Raw genomic sequence first — 27565 nt, 5'->3', positions numbered from 1 at the left:
CAACAACTTCAGAGGTTTTCCTGACAACACCGAGGAGAGGTGGAAAATTGCCAGGTTGGCACAGGATGTGGGAGGGGGACGCTTCGACGATATGGAACCTGAGGAAATGAAGAAGCTCATCACCTCACATGGTGAGGAGCTGACTGAGGAGTTGGAGGCCATCACAAGGCTTCCGAGGAGGAGGATGGTTGCAGTGAAGAGGAGGAAGAGGTGGCACGGCCCAACCTGACTGTCAAGTTCCGAGCTGAGGCACTGCAGGAGATGAGGTCAGTTGCTGATAGGTTGAAAGATGCCAGTTCAGCAATGGAGCAGTCTCTCTGGTTCGAGAGGGGGTTGGATGATGTTTTGCTGCCATACAAAATGCTACACAGAAAGCTGCAGCACTCAGAAAAGCAGCTCACCATCACCATTATTTTCGCCCCGCACTTCCACCCCAACACAAAATCGTAGATTTCGTCAAGTAACAAACCAGATGATGACAATATCCCGCTCCCTCCCTCCCTCCGGGGGGGGGGGGAGGATAATAACAACGGTAACAATAACGATCTTCTACAGTCTTACTGCAGCAGACAGGCGCCAGGACACACACACATACACACACACACACACACACACACACACACACACACACACACACACACACACACACACACACACACACACACACACACACACACACACACACACACACACACACACACACACACACACCGATGAAGAGGGAGTATTGCAACAAGAAGGGAGAGGAGTTGAGGCTACGATCTTGGTACCTTTGTACTTGATTGCACGATGCGCCACCAATACGTTTTGTGGAGAGGGGGATACTCCGTGGTGCGGTACCCGACAGCTGGCGCATCGTCTCTGGCTTCAGCAGCGCGTGTGGAGACCGTGGGCGTGAAGGAGGGGCTTGAGTGGAGAAGGGGCGGATTCCAGAGTGCGTGGATGGAGTGGTAGGTGGGACCAGGTAGGCCGGTGAGGTCAACGTGTGGGCGGAGATGAGGAGGCGGAGTCCAGGCAGCAGGAGGCTGGTCGTGGCGACGTCGACGAGGGCGAGGCGAGAGAGAGGCGGAGGGACCGCTCCGACCTTTATAGGACTTGCAGCGCTGGGCGGGGGACCACCCCAAAGCGAAGCGTCATCACCTGAATCGTGCGCTCCGATTGGCCCCGACGCCTCACGCGGCCCGCCACTTTTGGCCGGAAACCGCACCACTCCGTTTCCGGCAAGGTCATCGCAGACAGCAAAAATATTTCGCCCTGACCCCACGACATGATACGAATCGCCCACACCGAAATTAGCGCGTGAACATTCATTTGTACGCCTTTTAAATGGAACCGGCAATTTTCTCCAGATCATCGGAAGCTCGAGTGGATAATCCCGGACTGCCAAACGCACTGTATGACTTGCCGCACACGTTGGGTTGAGGGCTCACTTGGGAACGAGGGCTCTGCGCTGTTAATGCTCACGTGTCATCGTTTCCTCGCAGCGGCGCCGCACGCGCCGGCCTCCGTGAGGGCCCATCTCACAGCGAAGACGCACGTGACTCAGATTTACCTCAGGAATAAGCAGAAAAGAAGAGTAGGGACGAAATGAAGAAAAAATGATGTAAGCAAACCCAGCTGTGAGATTATCACAACACACGCCCGTTGTTCAGCTCGACAAAAGGGAAGGGACTATCTACACGTATTAACTATCTGTTGGATGCATGCGGTTCTGTGAACCGCAACACTACCCCCTCCCTTTTGCTAGACTCGACCCGAGTCGTTAACGTTCGTGTGGCATGCACGTGGAGTTTCCCCTCGTACATCTTATCTATGAATCCCTGAGTGCGACCTTTCAAATACATGGCGCAAAAATAAATAACCGAGTGCGTTGCGTAAATAAACTAACAGACTCATACGGACAACTTATCGACATTGCCAGAAATGTGAACAAAACAAACGAGCAGGTGGGTTAGAACGATATACATTTCTAATATTTACATTACCCATGGCCCAGAACCTGTGGCTTGAGGAGAGAACACAAAAAAGGCAACATTCGGGGATGAGTGCAGCAGCAGGCAATCAATGATCAGGCGTCTTCAGGGCCCTCAATGGTCCTTTGTTTGTTGTTGTTGTTTTTTTGTCCGTTTTTTATTTTGTCCTTTTCCTGGCTGCTGGAGGCAACTCACCCAAACACGGCAGGCCACACGCCGTCCCACAGTCCATTTGAACCGGCCTTTATACAACAAGGAGATAGATGTCTGGGCTGCACAAATGCAGTCCCCGGTAACACGGCTGCCTGCAGGGCAGTCCTTGCAAACACTTTCACAAAGATGGTCCTGGCACACATGGACAAGTTGAGTGATGTGGCAAGGCAAATAAAGGCATGGGCAGGTATTAAAAATGGAGTCAAGGTAAAGGCAGATAAAGGCATGGCAAATGCAGACCAGGTAAGGTGCGACAGTTCAATAGGTCGGCACATGAAGATGGCCGGCCTCGGTGTGGTCTCGTGAGGATGTTGGAGCGTGGTGGCCTCGGCTGGTCTGAAGACGGGTTCGGTCCTAACCTACGGTCTTTCCCCAACCTATTGCCTATGCCTGTCCTTGTCCATACCCACCCCCATTAGGTTGTAACAAAAAAAAAAAACAACTAAATTTAGACCTTTTTTTGGTTTAAAATTCCTAATCACATGTGTCCCTAACCCCCTTATTGTCTGTGTTTGGCGAACCTGTCCTGCTTGTCTATTTCCCAATCCCCAAGGTCCCTTTAGAAAGGATTGAGGAAGAAACAAGTGACTCTGTCTCGAGGCCCAATGCAGCCTCAGAATAGTTCACACAGGTGTCAGCATTTTCAAGATGAGTCCATCGGCCCACAAACAACGAAAGGATGGATGGTGCGAAGGGGTACACGTTGTCTCTCTATCCTTGCATTTAATACTCTTTAAACTATCCCCGGGACTTTTCAACACGCCTGTCTCTTTCAACTATTGGTTCTAGCAACCACGATTCCCGTCGCCGGTGTTGGTCTTCATTATTAATTTGGGTCTGGCCCGCAAGTTTTCTCCTGTGTTCTCACACAATTTCGTGGCTGGGCAGCGTGGCTCCACTGGCAGGTCTACCCACCTACCGAGCTCAATCTTCGGCACCCCCGGGTCTCTGAGGCTGTCTCCGAGCCTACCCACTCCTTATGAACGTGGGGAATGACCTTCCTGGCATTTTCCTGTCGATGCCCACATGGCATTTTGGCGCTCCGGGTCCCTTTCTCCTGGGTACCCATGCCCATTACACTAACTCGGTCCCTTGGACCCATGGCCTACTCTGGCCGACTACTTCAGTGCCCAGGGTGCCCTCTACTCAGTATGCATATTTCACCAGCCACGCTCCCAGCCGGACAATGGTCTCCTGCACCCTGCAAAAGCTTTCTTGCCTTCATTCAACACCAACAACAAAAGGACATCCTTTTGGTTAATTTAACTAACATTACACTAACCCCAGGTTCCCTTGGGTGGGATTCACTCCTCCCAATCAATCATTCGCACCATGCATTCCACATTCACTCCATTCACACTTGGGCCCGCTGACCTATATTCACTCATCATTTATATTTTTTTTAATTCACTCCAACACTCTAATAACTACGTCCCCCTAACTAGCTCGTGTTCCCCGTCATCCCTTATTCAAATGCACATTCCATTTAACTCTACGTGGCTAATCTACGTCCCCACTACACATTCCATGTCTGTCCTTGTTCTCAATCCATTTCTAAATTCCATCCTAAATTCCCCCTAACTGATGTTACCGGGCCCCATGGAGGACTGCTCATGCCCCCGGACTATCTAACGCTAAACCCTTCCCCTAACTAATGCTCCTTTGCCCCGAGCGAGGATGTTCGCTACATCCTGGCCGGGCTTCGTCTACTCGTGGCAAGGATCGGCGAGCCTTGCACCTCCAGGGCGGTGGTCGACAGCGCACTCGTCCCTTCTGTTTGGCTGATGCTTGAGGGCGTAACATCGCCCCATTAATTGCATTAAATGCTCACTTTCGGGATATCCCCCATGTGAACCACCATGTTTTACACACCTGCCCTTCATGCCGCGATATCCCCGCTGACATCACTCGCACACGGCCCGCTCCACGAGCTTCGCCCCACACACACGGGAGCGGCGGTGACGTCGGCGGTTCAATTCGGGCCACGCGCTTCGCGAGGACCACTCGCGTCGCACAGCACGTCGGGGCCCCGTATACGTGCTCACACGGGGATATATTCTTTCCAAATTCAATCAATTCCTCAGTTCGCTTTCATTTTAGCTGTCCGCGCTCTGGTATTGTACCAGGCGCGGATCGTTTCAACGCCGGCTCCCCATCGTGCAATCGTCCGCACTTGGGCGGTTTGCAATACACGGACCATACCTCGCACGCAGAGTCCCGTGGGGCCGGCGTGGTTTCCGAAATAACTCCGTCCCGTTCAGAAGGCTCGCCACTCCTGTCCAGACTCCCGTCTGGGTCGGACCGTGTCACACTGTTTCGTGTGCACTCATCCATGCCATGTCATTTGCACTACTCACATATACTCCGGCACAATCACACTGGGGGCTTGGGTTTGCCCAAAAGATTCCCGGGCTTCTCTCCCCCCAAAGCTCGGCATGTGCTCCTTCGCACCATGCAACCGCTCCACCTCGCACAGCCTTCCCGGATTCACTTCGTCACGGTCTGCCTCGAGGGAGCATATCGTCTCCCCTTGTTCCTGTGGGAGGTTAATCGAACCCTCGCATTGGGTCTCAAAACATTCCACATGCTCAATCTCAACATCCTTCACCATTCTTATTTGTGTCTGCTACTCTTTTATTTTGTATAACATATGGAATGTGTCATGTATAACATGTGTATATAACATGTGGAATGTGTCATGTATAACATGTGTATATAACATGTGGAATGTGTCATGTATAACATGTGTATATTGTTGTGGAAATGGGCCCTTAGTGCGTTATTAAATATAGGATTAGCCCAGATCCCCCCTTAAATGCATGTTTAGCCAGGTTGTTTGGTAATCGGACATTACATGTGTGTCGGGAGGTGTAGCAGGCTGTCCAGTGTTCATACAGTGGTGGTGTACCGAGAGGCACCTTCTTCTTCCTGCCCCCCTCTTAACCAGCCCCCACCCGGCGCCCTGACAGTCAGTCAACAAGACGTGCCGGCAACCCATTGGCGGAGAGCTGCTGCAAACTCGAATGTTGGACCAATCACGTGTGCCCCGGAGGTGGTCTGAAAAGGCCCGCCCCGAAAGGCAAGGAAGGAACTGCTTCGTGAGTCGGCGATCTGCATGACGAGGAGTGGCTTGGTCGGGTGTTCCTCCTTGGCCATGGATCCAGCGTGCAGGTCATCCACTGGTTCATCCTAAGTCCAGCCACAGGGCCTCTGACTGTCCTGACTCCCTGCACGGCTCGACGACGTCTTTTCATCCCATCGATCCACCTGCAGAGTCCAACACCCAGATTAGGCCTGGTCTGGTGTACAAGCCAGGCCTGGATTTGCATACGGGACCTTGAGAGAAACCAGCTGGAACACACTATAGATCTTTCGCTCTTGTGCCGTCGACCTTACAGGGGCTAGACGCCCTGAGGCTGGTGCGTGAGCGGTGCCGACAAAAGGAGTACGTCGCCGCCATCTTGCCACGCGGCATACTCGAGCTGGGTGCTCGAATCTGAGACCATCGGCTTGTCACGATCCGCATTCGTGCCTTCGACACTTTTCCTCTCATCCATGAGGCACCACCAAGTTCTCCGTGTCTTGTCTGCATGTTGTCCAGGCCTAAGGTTTATTTTGCTCTGGCTGCCTTCGAAACCTGTATCCGTAGCTTCCAAGGTAAGAGCGGGTTTTTGATTCATTATAACGCTGTCGTGAATGCTTTGATTGTGTCGTGTTCCCTGATGCGTCCCCAATAAATCTGGCTGATTCATGTGAGATTTGCCGCCTTGAATTTATTTGTGCCGTGCTGAGGAACAATCGCTCGATTTGTATTTAAAACCCAACTGGTTACGGATTGGCAGACTTCGCTCGGTCTCTGACAAACCCAGTCTGTAGCCGGGGTCTATATCCCCAACTGGCAAGACCCAGGGGTACTTTGGTATCGTGACCTGAGGCGCATGAGACCTGTGCCGAACTAGCCGGCGTTATAACCCCTGAGACGGCGGTGCTGTTAAGTGCCGCCGAATCCTCAACAATACAACATGGAATAGTCATTCATAATATGTGTGTATATAACATGTGCAACATGTCATGAATAACGTGTGTATATATGTAATATATAAAACATAAGTGTGTATAACATATGGAATGTGTCATGTATAACATGTGTATACAACATGGAATACGTCATTCATAATATGTGCGTATATAACATGTGAAACATGTCATGAATAACGTGTGTATATATGTAATACATAACATAAGTGTGTATAACATGGAGTGTTTCATGTATAACATATATATATATATATATCATATGTAATGTCTTACATCATATGTTTATAATATGTTCAACATGTCATGTATTTGTGTATTTCATGCAATATGTCATGCATAATGTGTGTACATAACATGTGTATGACATGTGGAATGTGCCATGTATAACGTGTATATAACATGTGGAATCTCACATATATGTATATAACATGTCATGTATATAATATGTAATACATCACGTGTGTACTCTACCGATCAAGAGTTTTAGAACACCCCCATTTTTCCAGTTTTTACTGAAATTTAAGCAGTTTAATGTTTCAATGTACTCTGAAATTAAAGCATAGAACAAATAAACAATTGCAGATAAAAATAAATCATGGAATCGTTTTGTTGAACAAAATTTAATCGAAATTTTTGACTCATCAAAGTAGCCACCTTTTGCAGATATAACAGCCGAACAGACACGTGGCATTTTTTCTGCAATGGAAATCAAATAGTTTGGAAAGTTCTTCCCAACACTGTTGCAGAAGTTCCCACAAATGTGTTGCACTTGAAGGTTGCTTTGCTTTCACCCTTCTGTCCAGTTCATCCCAAACCAGCTCGATGGGTTTTAAGTCTGGAGACTGTGCTGGACATCCATGATTTGAAGCCGACCATCTTGTTCTTTTTTCAAATGTAGTTCTGACATTGCCTGGAGGTATGTTTTGGGTCGTTAACTTGCTGTAGGATGAACCCTTGACCAACTAGGCGTAGACCAGAGGGTATTGCATGGTGCTGCAAAATGCTGTGGTCGCCCTTTTGGTTCAGAGTGCCAGTCACTCTGTACAAGTCGCTAACTCTGGATCCAGCAAAAAAGCCCAGATCATCACGCTTCCTCCTCCATGTTTGACAGTTGGTGTCATACACTGAGGAACCACCCTTTCGCCTCCTCGACGACGTACAGAAACCCTGCGTGATGAAGCGAAGATTTCAAATTTTGATTAATTGGTCCAAAAGACCTTCTGCCAGTTTTCAGTCATCCACTGGCGGTGGGTGCTTCATGGCCCAGGCAAGCCTCTTTTTCTTATTTTGCCATCTTAGCAATGGCCTTCTTACTGCCACTCAACCTGTCAAACCTGCAGCTCCAAGTCTTCTCTTCACAGTTGAAACTGAGACTACCTTACTTCGACCAGTGTTTAGCTGTGCTTGACGCTGCTGTCCTGTGAGCTTCCTCTGACGCAAGCTGTTGACTCTCAGAGACTTGTCTTCTGATTGTGTTGTGGCTTTGGGTCTGCCAGACCTCCTCCTGTCAGGGTTTCCTCCAGTTTCCCAGTGCCTTTTGAATGTGTAGGAAACTGTACTCACTGACACCTTGGCTTCTTTGCAATTTTTCTAAAGGAAAGACCAACACTTTTAAGGGTTATAATGGTCTGTCTGTCTTCCTTTGTTAATTGTCTTTTTCTCACCATTATGATAGCAATATACAACTTCCTGCAGTGCAATATTGTCCAAATAATGCTTCAGAGGGTACAGCAACACAGTCTGTTCCAACACTGCTTTTATACAAACAGAGGGTTTGTAACTAATCAACAAAAGTTGGGACACCTGGAGGAATTGTTTGCATCAACTTTCAAGGCTTAATTTAGGCCTAAGTCACATTTGCCACGGCGGCCGTGGGGTCTCCAAAATCTACGGCCACGAGCAATTATACGGCGGCGGCAGTATTTCCACGGTCACACAATGTAGCAGTCACATATGTTTTTATTTTTCGGGGAGCTGCACGGCGTATTTATAAATTGTGGAGACCGAAAACGTGGGGGTGCCGTGCGGTCTTTGATTTGATGTCGCACGGTGACCTTAAGGGGGCCCTGCGGCGGCCATAGAATTTTCAAGACAGACGCAAGGGAGCTTCAAGGTGTCCGCAAGGCGACCGCAGGGGGGCTCTAAGGCCAACGTGCGGCCAGACGGACGGTAACGAATGGGTTAATTTTTTTTTTAACCAGTTTTTTTTCAGCTTGTCGAATTGCTGTGGCGAACGTAAAAATGAAAAAAGTTATAACTCCGCGTTATAATTCCACGGCGACCCCTACGGCCTGTAAAAGATAGCCAAACGGCGTAGGGCCATCCTGAGGCCACCGCAGAAACTCTGCGGCCGCCGCACGTTTCTGTCAATTCAGAGGGCGTACGGCCGCCGTATCCTCGCCGTAGAGCAAACGTGACTTAGGCCTTACTACCATTGCTGCAGCCATTCCAATTCCATTGGTAATTCCATTGCTAATTTACATCCATTCCAATTTACTTAATTTACCCATGACTTGTTCCCCGAAAAGGGCCTTTTTAACAACTCTGAAATTTACATTATTTTTCAGTTTTTGGTAACCTCGACTTTTTTTTAACCTCTGGCAGTTTACCGCTTAACTTTGTACCATTTCAGGTTATTCACTGGACTTTAACTGCTTAAATTTCAGTAAAAACTGAAAAATGGGGGTGTTCCAAAACTTTCGACCAGTAGAGTATATAACACGTGGAATGTGTCATGTATAACATGTGCATATAATTTGGAATATGCCATGCATAATCGGTGTGTATATTACATGAGTAATTGTCACATACATGTCTGTATATAACATGTATGTCATACATGTGTGTATTTATGTAATGTCATGCATAACATGTGGAATGTCACGTATTACATGTGTTTATAATATGTAATGTCATGCATAACATGTCTGTATCTAACATGTATAATGTCAGACATAATGTGTGTATTTATGTAATATTGTTGTGGGCCAGGGGTCGGTGGCGAGGAATGGCTGCCAGGTGGAGCAGTAGAGCCGTCTCCCACCGAACACCTGAAATTTAGGTCGTGACTCTCGGACAACTCCGAAAGGTCACGGGTCACTGAAGGACCGTGCTCGCCAATTTTATGATGGCGTGGGGTAGGGTTAATAGCCAAATTTCAATATACCTAAGTAGCCACGTCGTCAAATTACTGGGGAAATTACACCCTCAAGGGACTGTCGAACAGTGTCGCTCTAGTGACCTCGGTCCGGTGTAACCGAGCGGAATTACCAAAGTCCGTCGGGTCCAATGACAACTTACGTCACCAATGGCCTCACTATTTCTCAAGCCCGCACCATGCTGGGTCAATGGAAGAAAACACGGGCAACGAACTGGAAAATTTAACAATTGGGGGTTTATTTATAATGGAGGCAATAATCGGGAAGGGAAACACAGCAGAGTTACAACCGAATATCAGGCAGGCAATGTGCAATGAAAAGAAAACACTTAAACAATTCTACCTAATAGACTGGCACCACATATATACACACACACACACCCAAAATAAATGGACCCCGTGGGTCTTTATTCAGCCCCTCAGCCCAGAGGGAAGGCGAGCTGGGGGAACAGAGCCTGCCCGGGTACCTTCCCGCCTCGTGCGGTCACACCGGACTCCAACCCACCACGGTGGGACTCAAACCCACGTCCAGAAATCCATGGGCCCACAACCCTGGCTGCTCGGCCACCACCACCACCACGAGGAGCCACCGCAAAGGACCGCAAACCACGACCGAGACCAAGCCACCACGACAGACCAAAAGCAACAGGCGACGATGACTGCAGTACTCTGGTCCTGACAACCACTCCACTCTTCCCTTCCCTTTGGACGGGGCGAACACTTCATCTGGCTGGGGCGGAGCCGGCCCTGAGGAGATGAGCCTCCTGATTGGACGGGGTGTCTCGGGGGGGGGGGTGTCGGGGCGTCTTGGAGGCCCGCCCCCAAAGAGGCTCTATTGTCGTTTCCGGCACTCTGGCCTCCCATTGGCCGGAGCGCCTCGGCCCTGCTCGCCCTTCGCCCATTGGCTGGAGGAAATGCTCCATGCCCTTCCCCGGAGCGGAGCCTTAATCCGATGCAATGGAGGCTCCACCCACGCCTTCAGCCAAAAACACGTGGGCAATGGAGTCAGTGGTTTGAAGAAGTGAAGGGGATTTGTTGTAAAAAAAAAAACTAACTATAAAGAAACTTCGCAGCACACACGTCATTCCCGTTAGACATAGCAGATGGGACCGAACTATAACACATACTTAACGAAATAACTGAACTGCGGGGGCTGCTGACTGTGTGCAAAAGGCTTCCAAATCCGTAACACTACCCACACCCCCCCCCTTTTTTACAGACTCGACCCGAGTCGCAAATTTTCGTGCGCCATGCAGGTGTAGGTTTTTCCCCAAGTACATTTTACCTTTGGATCCCTGAGTGCGACATTTGTATACAATAGCATAACCCACGCTTTGCGCGACATGTTGGGGTGGGTGTGTTTGAGGAAGGAACTGATGCAGAGTACCAGGAGTAATTTTACTTTAATGCAGTAAGTAGAATACGATTTCACTGTTTCAGAACCATTTTATTTACTTTTTTTTTGCACCATGCACCTCATATGGTCTTTGAGATAATGTAAGCCAAATGTCACGTTACTCGAGCGCAGAACAAAGTCGAAGATAGCGCGACAGGAAACCACAAACTCGGAAATAATAAATAAGATGTCCCAAAAATAAATAACCTAGTGCGCTGCGTAACGAAACTAACAGTCTCAGTCTCATACCGAAGTCACATTTGCTATGGCGGCCGTGTGGTCTCCAAAATCTACAGCCACAAGCAATTATACGGCGGCCGCAGTATTTCCACGGTCACACAATGTCGCAGTCACGTATTTTTTTTATTTTTCGGGGAGCCGCACGGCGTATTTAGAGATTGTGGAGACCGAAAACGTGGGGTTGCCGTACGGTCTTTGATTTGATGTCGCATAGTGACCTTTAAGGGGGCCCTGCGGCAGCCATAGAATTTTCAAGGCAGACGCAAGGTAGCCTCAAGGTGCCCGCAAGGCGACTGCAGGGGGGCCCTAAGGCGAACATCCGGCCAGACGGATGGTAAGGAGTGGGTTCATTTTTTTTCATTTTCTTTTTTTTTAACCTGTTTTTTTTTTTTTTGGCTTGTCAAATTGCTACGGCGAACGTAGAAATGAAAAAAGTTATAACTCCGCGTTATAATTCCATGGCGACCCCTCGGGCCTCTAAAAGATAGCCAAACGTAGGGCCACCCTGATGCCACCGCAGAAACTCTGCGGCTGCCACACGTTTGTCAATTCAGAGGGCGTACGGCCGCCGTATCCTCGCCGTAGAGCAAATGTGACTTAGGCCTCACTCGGACAACTTAAATACGTTGCGGGTGCTAAAACAAACACACAGGTAGGTTGCAAAACTTATTTACAATTCTAACTTATCTATTTACACCAATCATGGCCCAAGACCTGTTATCTGTGGAAGAGAAGGCACAGCAAAGTTAACAGTTTGTGTGAGTGAGTGCTCAGCAGCTGGAAGGTCAGACGTCTTCAGGGCATGCTCAAAAAGGTTCCTTTTGTCACTGAACCTTCTCTGTTACTTCAGTCTTCAGCTGCTGGAGGCAACTCACCCTAACACGGCAGGCCATGCGCCGTCCCACAGGCCATTTGAAGTGGCCTTTAAGCAAGAAGAAGGTAGCCGGGCTGCACACTGCAGTCTCTGGCACATGGGAACGGATAGATGCAGAAAAAACAACAATGCACGGGCTGCACAATGCAGTCCCTTTGGTGTGGCTGCATGCAGGGCAGCCCTTGCAAAACACTGGAGGTGGATGGTCCTGGCGCACATGGTTGAGATGGTGACATGGGGGCAATGCAACATGGGTGAAGCAGGCATGGGGTCAAGGCAAAGGCAGGCAAACAAGGCATGGCAAATACGGACCAGCAGCTGCAGCACAACACAGGTCGGCACTCGAAGCTGGCCGGCCTCTGGTCTGGTCGAGTGAGGTTGTGGAGGGAGTGCGGTAGTGCCGGCCGGTCCGGAAACGGGCTCGGACCTAACCTACTGTCTCCCCCAACCTATCGTCTTTGCCTGTCTTTGTCCATCCCCACTCCCTTAGTTTGCAACAACAAAATTTAGACTTCCCCCTTTTTATTTATTTTTTGGTCCACGGGTGCCAGCAGTGACCACTATTTTTGTTGTGTCTGTCTGTTTGTGACTCTCTCCGAAGCATTGCTCCGTGACGTTTGATGCGATCTTGATGAAACTTGGACACAAGCTAGATATCATGGTCAAGTTGTGTCGTTTTGTATGAAGGGCGTCCCACGCCTCTTGTGGGCGGAGCCACGCCCACTTGAACTTTTTATTTATTTATTTTCTCGATTTTTTTTCTCACAATTTCATTTCCTTGAAGCTGTGCGTAATGTCCAAAAGTACAACATATAAAAAATCCGATTTCATTTGATCAATTTTGATGGAAGAGATAGGTTTTTACGGTAGGGCTACCTCAAAAGCTTCCACAAACTCAATTGTACCTATCGTGGCATTGTTCAATAATTCCCGCGAACCATTGTCGCCTCCCGGCAAGTATTTTCTGATTATTATTATTGTTATTATTATTATTTTTCTTTATAATTGCTTGTCCCTAACCCCCCTACTGTCTTTGTCCGGCTAACCTATCCTGTCAACCAAGCTTACTCCCAACCCCTAAAATCCTTTCTGAGGGGAATTAGGGAGAGACAAGTGACCTGCCTCGAGGCCCAACGAAGCCTCACAACAACCTCCTCATAATTCAGCAATCTTTTCCATGGTGGATCCAGCGGCCTACGGAGAGCGAAGGGATGGATGGTGCGAAGGAGTACACATTTCCTATCTGTCCCATCCTTTATTAAATTTTAAACTATCCCCGGGGCTTTTCAACACGCCTGTCTCTTGAAACTATCGGTTCAAGAAACCATGATTCCCGTCGCCTGTGTTGGTGTCCATTATCAATTTGGGCACTGCCCGCAAATTTTCTCTCGTGCCCTTGCACAATTTCGTGGCTGGGCAGCGTGGCTCAACTGGCAGGGACTTCCGTCTGCCGAACTCAAACTACGGCACCACCGGGCCCCGAGGCTGTCTCCGAGCCTACCTGCTCCCGATGAACGTGGGGAGTGCCCTTCTTAGCTACTCCCCTGTCGATGCCCACGCGGCATTTTAGCGCTACGGGTCCCGTTTCCGATGAGCCGCCCGTGCCCACTACACTATCCCGGTCCCTCGGACCCATGGTCTACTCTGGCCGACTGGTCCGGTGCCCGGGGTGCCTCTACGCAATACGCTCATTTCAACAGCCATGCTCCCAGCCGGTCAATGAACTCTTGCACCCCTCCAAAAGGTATCGTGCCTTCGTACACCACCAACAGAACGACCTCCTTTTCGGAAATTTAACTAACATTACACTGACCCCGGTGTCCCTTGGGTGGGATTCACTGCTCCTCCCAATCATTCATTCGCACCATGCATTCCACATTCACTCCACTCACTCACTCGGGCCCGCTGACCCATACTCATTCATCACACATTTTCCATTTTTAGCTCGCCTGTTCGAAGAACAGAGAGCAATAGCGATACCCCCGGTGTGAGCGTGAGCGTGAAAATGTTAAAGTTTTTGGTGCAACTTATTTCCTTTCTAATGTTTTTATCTACCACACTATTTTTTACTGATTACAATATACAAATACATATATTGCTTTAAAATTATTTGGATCAGACCACTGCAATGCTTTATAAAAAAATATTATGAGACTATTCTTTTTAAAACGATAAATGTACAAACAGGCGAGCATTGGGTGGCTTTGACACCAACCCTCTGGTTCAATTCACACCAACACTCCAACAACTACGTCCCCCAAACTAGCTCGTGCCCCTCGTCATCCCTTTAATGAGTGCACATACCATTTAACTCGACTGCTAAGCTACGTCCAAACTACACATTCCATGTCTGTCCGTGTCTCCCATTTCTAATTCTAACCTAACATTCCCTCCAACTCGTTCCACAGGCCCCATGAGGAACTGTTCCTGCCCCATGAGGCAGGTCTATCTAACATTAAACCCTTCCCACTAAACTATTGCTCCGATGTCCAAGAACCAGGATGTTTACTCCATCCTGGCCGGGGCATTGTGTACTTGGAGCAAGGCCCTCTTTTTTTTTTTCTTGCACCGCAAGGGCGGCGTTCTGCGACTTGCTCGTTCGTCCCTTCTGTTGGACGATAGCTGGGGCCTTGTCGTCGCCCTGCGCATCACAACAAGCGCTTGCTCTCGGGGAATTCCCCATGCGGGACAACATGCGCTGTTTACTCGGCCTTCGTGCTGCGAGATCCCCAGTGACGTCACTCGCACAACGAACCTGCACGGCTCACCATGCAGGTCAGCCTGAGTGTATCGTCCCGTGGACCCGCTCCGCACGTTCCACGAACAGAACACGCGGCGTTCAGCATGTGATGCCCCGCACACGCACCCACATGGGAACCCGCGTGCTCCAAATTCACCCGACACTCGCCAACATTTTAACCGTCCACGAAGTCATCTTGCCCAAAACGCAGAACGTTTCCGCACCAGATTGCCTCCACGCAGACGCGTGCGTGAGGGCCGTTCGCAAAATGCGGAACAAGCCTTGTACGCGGCATCTCGCGGGACCGGCGCACTTTCTGAAATAGCTCCACAACTTGGCTCGCTACTCGTGTCTCCCGTCTGGATCTGTCCGTCGTCCATTTCCATACACGCATTTACGCACGCCATGTTACTCGCACCATTCACACACCTTGACACACACTCCAGGACAATCACATCGGGGATTCGTGTTAACTCATGGGGTCCTGGGGGTCTCTACCCCCCCCACAAACTCTGCATGGACCCGTACGCATCATGCACCCGCTCGACCTTGCTTGGCTTCACTGGACTCACCTGGTCGCAGTCTACTCTGAGGGAGCTTATCCTCTCCCTCTGTTCCTGAGGGAGGCTATCGTGATGCTCGCACCTAGTCACAAAACATTCCCCATGCTCGACCTTATTGTCCCCTCCTATCTCTACCTGTGTGTGCTCCTGTTTTGTTTCATGCAATTCGTCCCCCTCTTTTGATTTCTGCGTCTCCGTGACCTCGTTTATTATTTCCGTTAATTCCTGGCTTTTTGTCTCTTATCTTCAGCGTCTCCGTCACCTCCTTTAATTTTTCCGTTGTCCCCTTGTGTCCGAGTTTACTAATTTCCCCCCCTAATTGTTGTGGCGTCGCTCATCCCCTCGACCTCACCCGTCTCCATCGCGGACTGAACACATTCCACACTCCCCCTCGGTTCGGTCGTTCCGCCACGTACAGTGCCGATCTCATCCGCCATTTTACCTTTCACTTCCTTCATACTCGCCCGCAGGTTCAAACACATGCTCTGCATACCCCCCTTCAGTGCTTGCGTGTTTGCATCCATGCGGCTTTCCATATTCCCCTTCATCTCATCGATTTTGTTTTCCATTCTGTTTTCCATCCTCCGCGCATTCGCATTCATTTCCTTCTTCACGTCACTTAGTATTTCCACTAACCGGCTCCAGTCAAATGTACTTGGCGGAGCCGACCCGCCATGATGGTGTGCGGAACCGGCAGGGATCGGGTGGGGGGGTGTTATACGCCGCCCTTCCCGCACCCATCACAACCTCTGGGCCCGACCGCGGGGGGGGGGGGGGCGTCATCTTGCATGGAGATGTCGTCCTGACCATGGGTTCCCCTAAGCTTAGATCTGAACCCACCTGCTTCAGCCCGTCTTGGCCGGCCATGGTGCGGTGTGTCTTGAGAATAATTTTTGACGCTCTTCATTTGGAGGGGGGGGGGTTGCCCCGCACATCCCTGATCCGAATCCCGTTAATTTCATGGAGGTGGAGGGGTTCGAACCCCGCTCCTGAACACCAAACTGTTGTGGGCCGGGGGTCGGTGGCGAGGAACGGCCGCCAGGTGGAGCAGTAGACCCGTCTCCCGCCGAACACCCGGAATTTAGGTCATGACTCTCGGACAACTCCGAAAGGTCACGGGTCACTGAAGGACCGTGCTCGCCAATTTTATGATGGCGTGGGGTAGCCACGTGGCTATTTGAAATAGCCAAATTTCAATATACCAAAGTACCAACATCATCAAATTACCGGGGAAATCACACCCTCAACAGACTGTCGAACCGGGTCACGCTAGTGACCTCGATCCGGTGTAACCGAGCGGGATTACCAAAGTCCGTCGGACCCATTGACAACTTAAGACACCGACGGCCTCACTATTTCTCAAGCCTGCACTGTGCTGGGTCAATGGAAAAAAAACACGTGCTATGAACTGGAACATTTAACAATTGGGGATTTATTCATAATGGGGACAATAATCGGGTCGGGAGACACAGAGCAGAGTTACAACCGAATATCAGGCAGGCAATGTACAATGAAAAGAAAACACTTCAACAATTCCACCTAACAGTCTGGCGCCACACACACACGCGCCACACACACACACACACACACACACACACACACACACACACACACACACACACACACACACACACACACACACACACACACACACACACACACACACACACACACACACACACACACACACACACACACAAATAAATGGACCCCGTGGGTCTTTATTCGGCCCCTCAGCCCAGAGGGAAGGCGAGCTGGGGGAACAGAGCCTAGCCGGGTACCTTCCCACCTCGTGCGGTCACACCGGACTTCAACCCACCACGGTGGGACTCGAACCAACGTCCCGAAATCCACGGGTCCACGACCCTGGCTGCTCGGCCACCAACACCACAAGGAGCCACCACAAAGGACCGCAAACCACGACCAAGACCAAGCCACCACGACAGACCAAAAGCAATAGTACTCTGGTCCTGCCAACCACTCCACTCTTCCCTTTGGACGGGGAAAACACTTCATCTGGCTGTGGCGGAGCCGGCCCTGAGGAGATGAGCCTCCTGATTGGACAGGGCGTCTTGGGGGGTGTGTCGGGGCGTCTCGGAGGCCCGCCCCCCCCCGAAGAGGCTCAGCGGTAGTTCCCGGCACTCTGTCCTCCCATTTGCCAGAGCACCTCGGCCGTGAACACCCTTCGCCCATTGGCTGGAGGAAACGCTCCATGCAGTTCCTCGGAGCGGAGCCTTGATCTGACGCCATGGAGGCTCCGCCCATGCCTTCAGCCAAAAACACATGCGCAATGGAGTCGGTGGTTTGAAGAAGTGAAGGGGATTTGTTGTAAAAAAAAAACTAACGACAAAGAAACTTCGCAGCGCACATATGTAATTCCCGTTAGACATAGGGGATGGGACCCTAACTATAACACATACTTATCGAAATAACTGAACTGCGGGGGTTGCTGACTGCCTGTGTGCAAAAGGCTTCCAAATCTGTAACGATGTCATGCATAACATGTGTATATAACATGTGGAATGTCACGTATAACTTGTTTTTATAACATGTAATATGTCATGCATAACATGTGTTTATAAAACATGTATAATGTCATACATAATATGTGTGTAATATGTCATGCATAACATATCTGTATATAACATGAGGAATATCATACATAATGTGTGTATTTATGTAATATTGTTACGAATTTGGAAGCTTACTGCACTCAACATTCAGGTCCCTAGAGAACAGTTATATCGGTAAGTGTGTGTTTATATTTAGGAGATTCGTTTACAACAAACCTCCTTCACTCCACTTCACACACCGACGCCAATGCCCACGTGCGTTCGGCCACGTACCTGGGCGGAGATTTCCATTTCCTCAGACCGGGACTCCGCCCAGGATGGCAGAGGCATGCCGCTTGTCGAATCAGGCCACAGAGAGCGACCTTCCCACTGCACCCCGGCCAATGGGATTGAGATGGCCACAGAGAGCGACCTTCCCACTGCACCCGGCCAATGGGATTGAGATGGCCACAGAGTGATTTTTCCCATGACGCCCTGTCCAATGAGGGTGGAGAGCGCCTCAGATGGCGATTTGCTCACCCCGGAGGAAAAAGGAATATAAGAAACGCCAGGCTGGGTAGGGTGGTGGTAAAAAGGATCGATGTGGTGGAGGTCGTCGTGGTGGTAAAAGGGTCGTGGTCGTGGTGGTCATCATCATCGTGTTGCAGGACTGGATCATCGTCGCCTCTGATCTCCTTGGCCTTGGTCGATTGGTGCGTGGCCGGTTTGAGAGCGCGGTACCTGGTGCTTGGAGCGGCATCGTGTTGCGGGTTCGATTCCCGCCAAGCCGGATCGTCGAAGACCACACGAGGTGGACAGGTCCAAGCACAGGCTCTGGCTTCCAGCTCACCTGTCCTCGAGCTGGAGGCCTTCAATAAAGACCTGATGGGTCCACTTCTGTGTGTGTGTGGACCCGTCTTTAAGTTGCAACTGTATAAGTGCTTTTGCTTGTACATTAACTGCATTTCTTATCGTCGGATAACTCTGCTCTTTGTGTGTTCCCTTCCCCTCCATCATAAATAAATCCCCTGTTAAATGTTTCAGCTCGTTTCTGTGATTCTTTCGTTGGTTTAGCACGGTGCGTGTTGAGAAATTGGGAAGCGGCAAATTGTGCATTTGGACCGACGGACCTCGGTAACCATCCGCTCGGGTTACGCACGGTTCCAGCACGCCAACGGCTCGTTCAGCTCGAGCTCCGCCGAGGGTGAATTTCCCCGGTAGTTTGGACGACGAGGGTATTTAGGTAAATTGAATTTGGCAATCGACCCTATCCCACGCGGTCGACCTATTTGCGATCTTAGGTCCAATAAGGGACCCGTCGGCTCCGGAATTATCCGGGGTGACGACCTATAAATTCCGGGTGTTTGGTGGAGCCGACTCGACTGCTCAATCTTGAGGTCGTGCTCGCCGCCGACACCCGGCCCCACAACAATATGTCATGCATAGCATGTTATGTAACACGTGGAATGTCATGTATTACATGTTTATAATATGCAATATGTCATACATAACGTGTGTATACATGTATAATGTCATACATAATGTGTGTATTTATGTAATACTAGTCCGTGCCCGTACGTACGTGCGTGACCGTACGTGGAAAAAAAAATACTTTCAAACCACAGCGCCAGAAATAACAACCACACAGGGCGTTCCTTAGCTCTCGCGTGCGCATACGTGCATGCCCGTACGTGCGTGGCCGTACATGCACACCAAAAAAAAAAACTTTCAAACCGCATGCCAGAAACAACAACCACACAGGCCGTTCCTTCGCTCTCGCATGCCCGTACGTGCGTGGCCGTACGTGTGTGGCCGTACGTGCAAACCAAAAAAACCACTTTCAAACAACTACAAAGGCCATTCCTTTGCTCTCGTAAACGACGACTGGATTGGGGCATTGTGTTTATCTATAAATGCGCATAAGAAATCGAGAAATTATTCCAATACAGTAAGTCATCACGATCCAGAAGTCCGTATGTTGTAACCCGTAATGGGGAACGCGGCTGAGGATCTCTACCCCAACGGCCACACCTACGCAGCAACGTGTCCTGTCATTGGTAACTGAGGATCTCTTCCCCAATGGCCACGCCTACGCAGCAACGTGTTCTCTCATTGGTTTGGTAAAGAAATGGCCATAACTTGGGAAGCACTTGTCTGATTAATATCAAACCTTGAAAAGGCACATACTCGGGTCCCCAGCAATATAGCTGTCAACTTTCAATTAGATCGGATCAGTGGTTGTCAAGAAACAGCGGTCACAGACAGACACACAGACACACAGACACATTGCTGGAATTATAGATAGATTGTTTCGAATCTGGAAGCCTTTGCACACAAACAGACAGTGGTCCCCAGAGCTTAGTTATTTCGATAAGTATGTGTTTATAGTTAGAATCCCTCCTTCTATCTAATGGGAATTTTGTGTGTGCGCTACGAGTTATTTTTTAGTTAGGTTTTTACTACAACAACAACAACAACAATACCACCCTCACTCAACCCGGTCGCCATTGCCCACGTGTTTTTGGCTGAAGGCGTGGGCGGAGCCTCCATCACCTCAGATCCGACTCCGCCCCAGAAAGGTGGGAGTTGTCCCGCCTACCGTGGGCCTGTCCTGTGAGGGACGGCCAGCGGATCGCGCGATGGGACCGTCCAATGAAGAGGCGAGTGGCGAGGAAAGAAACCGCTCCCACCTCAAGAGAGAAGAGTGATTGTGACAATTGGCTTGGTCTGCGGTCGTGGTTCGAGCGGTCTGTGGTCCTTTGCGGTGGCTCACCGTAGTGGTGGTGACCGAAGAGCAGTAATCGTGGCGACTGCTGAGCATCTGCGGTCTTGGTGGCTTGGTCTCGGTCATCACCTGCAGCCCTTTGCGGTGGATTCTCGTGGTGGTGGTGGTGGTGGTGGTGGTGGTGGTGGTAGAGCTGCCGGGGACGTGGGCCGTGGACTTCGGGTCGTGGGTTCGAGTCCCACCGTGGTGGTTCGGAGTCGGTGTAACCACACGACGCGGGAAGGTACCCCGGCTCGGCTCTACCGAATAAAGACGCACGGGGTCCAGTTTATTTTGGGTGTGTGTGTGTGTGTGTGTGTGTGTGTGTGTGTGTGTGTGTGTGTGTGTGTGTGTCACCAGTCTGTGCAAGTAGAATCGTAAAGTGCCTTGTTCATTGTGCATTACATTTCTTTATTCCTGATAACTCTGCTCTGTGTCTCCCCTCCCCGATTATTGTTATAAATAAACCCCTGTTAAATGTACCAGCTCGTTTTCTGTGCTTTCTCTCATTGGCCTCGCAAGGTGCATGTTGTGAATTAGTAAAGCCTTCGTGCCGTAAATTGTTCATTTGGTCGGCGCTGCTTTGGTAACTTTCGCTCGGTTACGCCGGATCCGAGTCGGTGATTGCGACTCGATTCGGACAAAGTCGGCCGAGGGTGTGGTTTCCCGGTAGTTGGACGGCATGAGTACGAAGGTAAATTGGAATTAGACAAGTGGACCCAACCTCACGTCGTCGAAATATTGGCGACCACGGTCCTCTAAGTGACCCATTACCTTTCGGAGTTGTCCGAGAGTCACGACCTAAATTCCGGGTGTTCGGTGAGAGACGATTCCACTGCTCCACCTCGTGGTCATTCATCACCCCCCGAGCCCCGGCCCACAACAATATGTCATGCATAACATGTGTACATACCATGTGAAATGTCACATACAACTTGTGTCCATAACATGTAATATGTCATGCATAACATGTTTGTATGTAACATGTATAATGTCATACATAATGTGTATTTATGTCATATGTCCTGCATAACGTGTATAGAACATGTGCAATATATCACGTATAAGGTGTGTATATAATATGTAACGTCATGCATAACGTGTGTATCTCACATGTGTGTAATATGTATAACATGTGTGTATATAACAAGTGCAATTCGCCACGTATAAAATACATTCATGCACGTGTATGCGTAATTACGATTTACGCATGCGTGTGTACGTGTGTGTGCGCTGCCGCCACCGGTCATCTCCACTCGCGAGTCTCTAAGGTTAAACGGAGCCTTCCCTCGTCCTGAAGCATCCATATTCACCACAACAAGGAACCACGGCTCATGGACCAAGCTGTTTCCTTTGTCCATGCTCCGCCTCCTCACCCCTCTTTTCCTCCCCAAAGTGACGAAGATGTATATCCACGTGACCTCCCCGACGATGAAGATGCAGCTTGACGTCCCGCATGGCTTCCAGGGAATGCGCGGTCCCTCCTCCCCTCCCCTCTTGATCCCAGAAAGCAAGGTGAGGGTGCCAGACCGTGACCTACATGCTCATCGATCGGCTTCAACTCCAGGCACCACATGCGCAGCCCCCATGCCCCATCAAAGCTGCCATCCAAAGCATGGCTCTCACCCACATGGAAGTCATTGAATTTGTCATGGTCCATGACACCACAAAACTGGCCTCTGTCATCCTCAACAGCAGGAAATTTTCAAGAAGAGTTCACAAAAGCTTGGAACTTTTCTCCTGGTAGCACAGGGCCAACAACTCCCACCAAGCTGCAGGACCAGGCCGCGCCACAAACACATCGGACGAGATGATACCGGGTACCTCGTGCACATCTCATACCATGTAAGCTGTCGTTTTTGGCTCGGTCCCCAATGCCCTCTAAAATGTTGATTCCAACGTGGCCCTCAGTTCCCTCCATCCCAAGTGAGAGGGGGCGGCATGATCAGCAAATCGTGCCACCTCTCTCCCACTGCCATCTTCTGTTTCTATGAACCGTAACTTATTTTTAGCTTTTGTTATCAATTTACAACAAAGCTTTACTCTGAGAATACGGAGAAGACAAGTTCATAATTTGGTCAAAAGGTCAAGGTCGTCTAAAATCGTCAAGTTTTTTTTCTATATGTTTTTTGCCGTTCTTGCCGTGTTTAGCATACGGAATAATAAGTCTCAATACAAAGTGGATGTGGATGGGCTTTGCATTCTCAGATGCTTTCTAATTATTATTCACAAACTGTAAATGCTAAAATTCCCGGCAAGCTTGCACATAATCCTCTCTTGAGCCCATCCTTTCCTCCTCTTACTCAACTCGAGGATAAAAGCTTTAAAGTTTAAACCATAGCTTTTTGTTCCAGTACCTTGTTCCAGGCAACAATGTCATGCTGATGTCATAAAATAAAGTTTTGTTTTTAAAAATTATTCAGGCAAATGTTTGTTTTTTGAAATACTCGAATATCCACACAAAGCATGCACCTCACCACCTGAGAAATGCACCAACTTTGCACATGTGCTCACCAGACTTGGGATAGGAGATGATAAACACATCATCATGTAGAACATCAAAGTGCTCGAGCTCCATGAGAGTTTCCTCCTTGAATATCCCTTGCATCACGCAAATTCCACGGAAAGGTAAGAGAGAAGGTCGACCATCTCCGACATTGAAATTGGACGCTTCGTCAAATGGCATGGTGGAGGGTGTGTGGACACGGTACAAGGATAAAAGTCGAATCACCTTCCCCCTCCTTTATATGTAGCACAAGGCTGTGGGTAGCATCATTGGCTGCGGGTGCCGCTGATGCAATGCCTCTATTACCAGCACACAGTGCAAAATATTTCAGCCCAAAAAGCACAAAAGAGAACGCCGTGTTTTTTTTCACCCAAAAAAGAGAACTCCGTGTTATTTTATCCCCAAAAAAAGAGAACTCCGTGTTCTTTTTACACAAAAAAGAGAACTCCGTGTCATTTTCACACTAAAAAGAGAACTCCGTGTTATTTTATCCTAAAAAAGAGAACTCCATATTATTTTATCGTAAAAAAGAGAACTCCGTGTTATTTTATCCTAAAAAAGAGAACTCCATATTATTTTATCGTAAAAAAGAGAACTCCGTGTTATTTTTACACAAAAAAGAGAAGTCAGTGTTATTTTTACACAAAAAAGAGAACTCCGTGTTATTTTATCCTAAAAAAAAAACGACGTGCTAATTTATCCTCAAAAGAGAACTCTGTTATTTTTTCCTAAAAAAAGAGAACGTGTTATTTTCACACTCACTTCGCCAATGTTACTTTTGACTCGACCGGAGAAATTCCCATGCTTTCTTTCCTTTTTCTGCCTCGAGGAAAAAAAGCATGTTAAGGTGTTCCATTACGAATCAGCTTGCTCTTGCTTGCTAAGCCAGCCGTTCCTGAGCAACCGTTTCTTTGGTGTGTGTGATCAAGTGCATAAGCCACTTGGTGAGTGCTCAAGCTGCTTGGTAATGGAACACACCCCAGCATTAGCAGGGGTGTTCAGTTACCAAGTTTTTGTTGCGTTGTTTTTTTTGTACATTTCAATGAGGCTCGTGAAAGAGCGAAACGTTTATTGTGGAGCGCTTGCCAAGTGGCTTAAGTCCTCAAGTAAAGAGTCCAACGCAACCGTTGATGAGGAACGGCTGGCTTGGCAAGCGATAGCAAGCTGATCGGTAATGGAACACACCTCAGGACACGTGCTCGGCCAAGGACCCTTTTCTGGTTGTGCCGCTCGTGTCACAAAAACAGGAAATTTCGGGTGATTTTCACCTTTTATGCCGTTGTTGAGCTTTTTCCGTTTTTCAGCACCGATGAGACCGTTTCGTTTCGTCCTCGGGACAGGTGCTCCGATTTTAAAAACCATAACGTTCCGCTGTTCACACGGGTTAGTCCATTGACTCATAAGGGATGCTTTGTGATCGTAAAATAAATTGTCGTGTGGATTTCCTTAATAATGTCGATATGTATAAACATTAGGAATTATACAAATAGTATTGTGATTATTGTTGTATTTGTAAACATTAAACGGAGTTATTATTCCACTTGCTTTCTCTACAAATACTAACATCACCCCAAATTTAGTCATGATTCTGTGTATTTAAACGTCAGGGAAACATTTTAAATTGATTCATTACATCACAGGGCTTTCCTTCCTTGAGAAGGAGCATTCCTTTACGATGTGTTTATCACTATTCACAAGTTGATATATTTTGTCAGCAAACTGAGACCCCGCCCTTGGGAGGCCCCATCTCGAAAGATTGTGAACCATGATCGGTCGAGTGGGGCTCCATGCGATTGCTTAGCCTTCACGCTACCTCCGTCCAGGTCCAAACTTGAGCTCAGGGCCCACCTTGTGTTTGGAGTCCATCTTGAGCTCGGGGCCCACCTCGTGCTCGGGGCCCACCTCGTGCTCGGGGCCCACCTCGTGTTCGGGGCCCACCTCGTGTTCGGGGCCCACCTCGTGTTCGGGGCCCACCTCGTGCTCGGGGCCCACCTCGTGCTCGGGGCCCACGATCGTGTTCAGCGATCTTTTACCCAAAGTGGGTCCAGCGGCCCACAACGAGAGCGAAGGGATGGATGGTGCGGAAGGGTACACTTCCTAATCTACCCTAACCATGATCACTTAAACTACCCCGGGGCTTTCAACAAGCACCTCTCGCTGAAACTATCGGTTCTCACAACCAACATTCCCGTTGCCTGTGTTGGTGTCCTCACAAATTTCGGGCCTGCCCCCCAGTTTTTATTGTGCCTCTCAAGCTCTCGATCATGCGGAGGGTCTCTTATCCAGGAAGTTCGCTTACCCAGGAAGGTCGCTTATCCAGGAAGTTCGCTTACCCAGGAAGGTCGCTTATCCAAGAAGGTCGCTTGTCCAGGAAGTTCGCTTACCCAGGAAGTTCGGTAACCCAGGAAGGTCACTTATCCAGGAAGATCGCTTCTCCAGGAAGTTCGCTTATCCAGGAAGGTCACTTATCCAGGATCGCGAGGATTCTTCAGCCCCTTCTTCCTCTCCTGTCTCTCCTTACACTCGTGCCCCCACACAATTTCGTGGTTGGGCAGCGTGGCTCCCTTGGCAGGAACTACCCTCTGCCGATTCTCCGACGATGGCACCCCCGGGCACTACACTGCCTCCGAGCCGACCAGCTCCATAAACTGGGGAGTGCCCTCCCTGGCGACTCCCCCTCCACGCTCACGTAGCAGGCTGGCGCCCCGGGCCCCCACATCATGCAGGCGCACCCGTGCCCACTACACTATCCCGGCCCCCCATGGGCCCTTGGCCTACCGCGGCCGACTAGCGCGGTGCCCGGGGTACCCACTCAGCGATACTCACCATTCGCAGCCACGCTCCCAGCCCATCAACAGGGCTCCTGCACCCCTCCAAACGGGTTTCGAGCCTACTTCCCCACCAACAGCAAAACGACCTCCATTTTGTCAATTTGACTAACCCACGAACTCACATTATTCTGACTCCGGGGTCCCTTGGGCGGGAATCACTCCTTCCCCCAATCACTCATCGCACTATGCATTCCCCATTCACTCCATACACTCACACCCGCTGGCCTCACTCACTCATCAAGTACATTTTCCATTTCACACCTCACAACTCGCACATCGCTGATCACTGCCAACCTGCTTGCTAATCCCCGAACCCCTAACGACCTCGTGCTCCCTCGTCATCCCTTGCACTACAGCACGTTCCATTTAACACAACGTAGCTAAGCTACGTCCCCTCTACACATCCAAAAGTCTGTCATTGTTCTCAAATCCTCAAAAATCATTTCCCCTCCGAAATCTCAACTGCAATCCCTCCAACTAATCCATTCCACGGGCTCCATGAGGACTTACCCCTGCCCCATGAAGCCGGCCTAACTAACACTAACCCTTCCCCAGAACTAGTGTTATCCTGTGCCCTCGCAGGGCGGTCTTCCACCCCTTGCCCGGGAATCCTGTTCACCCGAAGCGAGGCATGCTTTTTTTATTATTACGCAGCACCAGCATGGCAACTCGCAACCTGCGCTCCTTGCCCGTGACGTCATGGCAGCTGTTTGCGTACCTCGTCCCTCTTGGACGGTACCATCCGGCAGGGATCTCCCCTCCTGCCGGATTCCAACCCGACGTGCAACCATGACATCACCCTGTGCATTCAAAACAAGCCTCGAGTTTCGAGGGGTTCCCCACACGAACACATGTGCTCTGCCCGTTGGAGCTTCACAAACGCGCTCGCGTGAAGAACCCATCCGGTCCAAATCCACATCCAGCCGACCTTTTGTCCGTCCGTGGGATCGGCAAATCCACCGCTGCCGTTTCCGGACTGGGTTTCACTCCCGCAGGCGCGCACGTGGCGGCCTCGTGCGTACCACAGCACGGACCCCGGGCGCGCCACCGTGCAAACCCGGCGCGGTCCCCAATACAGCTACGGCTGCTACCCGGCCTTTGTCTCTCATCTGTCTCAGTCTCCATCGCCATTCCACGCACACACTCCTGCGTGTCACGACGCTTACACACCATTCCATGACACTCGGACATGCGGTTGCGTTCTCCCGCATGCCGACTGTCATTTCACTCTCATACCGCCACCTCACACACCCTGTCGCTCTTGCACTCGGCCGTTCACTCACGCATGCCATTTCCCTCGCACACGTGGTTCCATTCACACACGGCGTTTCACTCAGACACGGGGCCTCTGTCACACACACCCCTTCACTCACGCACGGCGTGCTGGGAAGCACGCATTTCGGCACCCTCGCAACCATGCACACCGGGACAATCACACGAGGGAATCGTGCCACCACAAGGGTTCCCGGGGCCTTCATACCCCCCAATCCTCGCGTGCACCCGTCCACAGCACTCGCCCCCTCAACTCCACGAAGCTCGACCGGACCCACCTGGTCGTGAATCGCTTGAAGGGGGCACAGCGTCTCCCTCCGTTCCTGAAGGAGGCTATCCAGCTGCTCGCACCGGGTCGCGAAACAGTCCGCAAGCTCGCCCCCATTGTCCTCCACTACCTCCGTGTGTGTGCTCGTTTTTCACCCCGTCTTTATCGTGTAGTCTCT

At 49.9% G+C, this 27565-nt stretch overlaps 2 protein-coding genes across 4 annotated transcripts in view; one reads left to right on the top strand and one right to left on the bottom strand.

Annotated features, from left to right (window-relative positions):
- Positions 1 to 23221, bottom strand: part of LOC147011349 (3-beta-hydroxysteroid sulfotransferase-like) — a 45465-nt gene extending 22244 nt beyond the window's left edge. Inside the window, exon 1 of one of the 3 annotated variants that reach the window (XM_085857818.1) lies at positions 23025 to 23221. In XM_085857818.1, coding sequence (XP_085713944.1) covers positions 23025 to 23196 — 172 coding nt within the window. In that variant the 5' untranslated portion in view covers positions 23197 to 23221. Of the gene's footprint in view, positions 1 to 1985; positions 2005 to 21886; positions 21984 to 23024 lie in introns of those variants that run through there. The other 2 variants (XM_085857819.1, XM_085857820.1) reach the window with 2 other exon arrangements.
- Positions 1 to 27565, top strand: part of MED9 (mediator complex subunit 9) — a 91425-nt gene that overhangs the window by 28800 nt on the left and 35060 nt on the right. The gene's annotated exons all lie outside the window — the stretch shown is intronic.

Source organism: Eptatretus burgeri, chromosome 15 (assembly GCF_056783735.1).
Source record: "Eptatretus burgeri isolate ZD-2024b chromosome 15, Ebu_testis_v1, whole genome shotgun sequence".
NCBI classification, from domain to species: Eukaryota; Metazoa; Chordata; class Myxini; order Myxiniformes; family Myxinidae; genus Eptatretus; species Eptatretus burgeri.
This window is presented reverse-complemented; position numbering and strand designations above follow the sequence as displayed.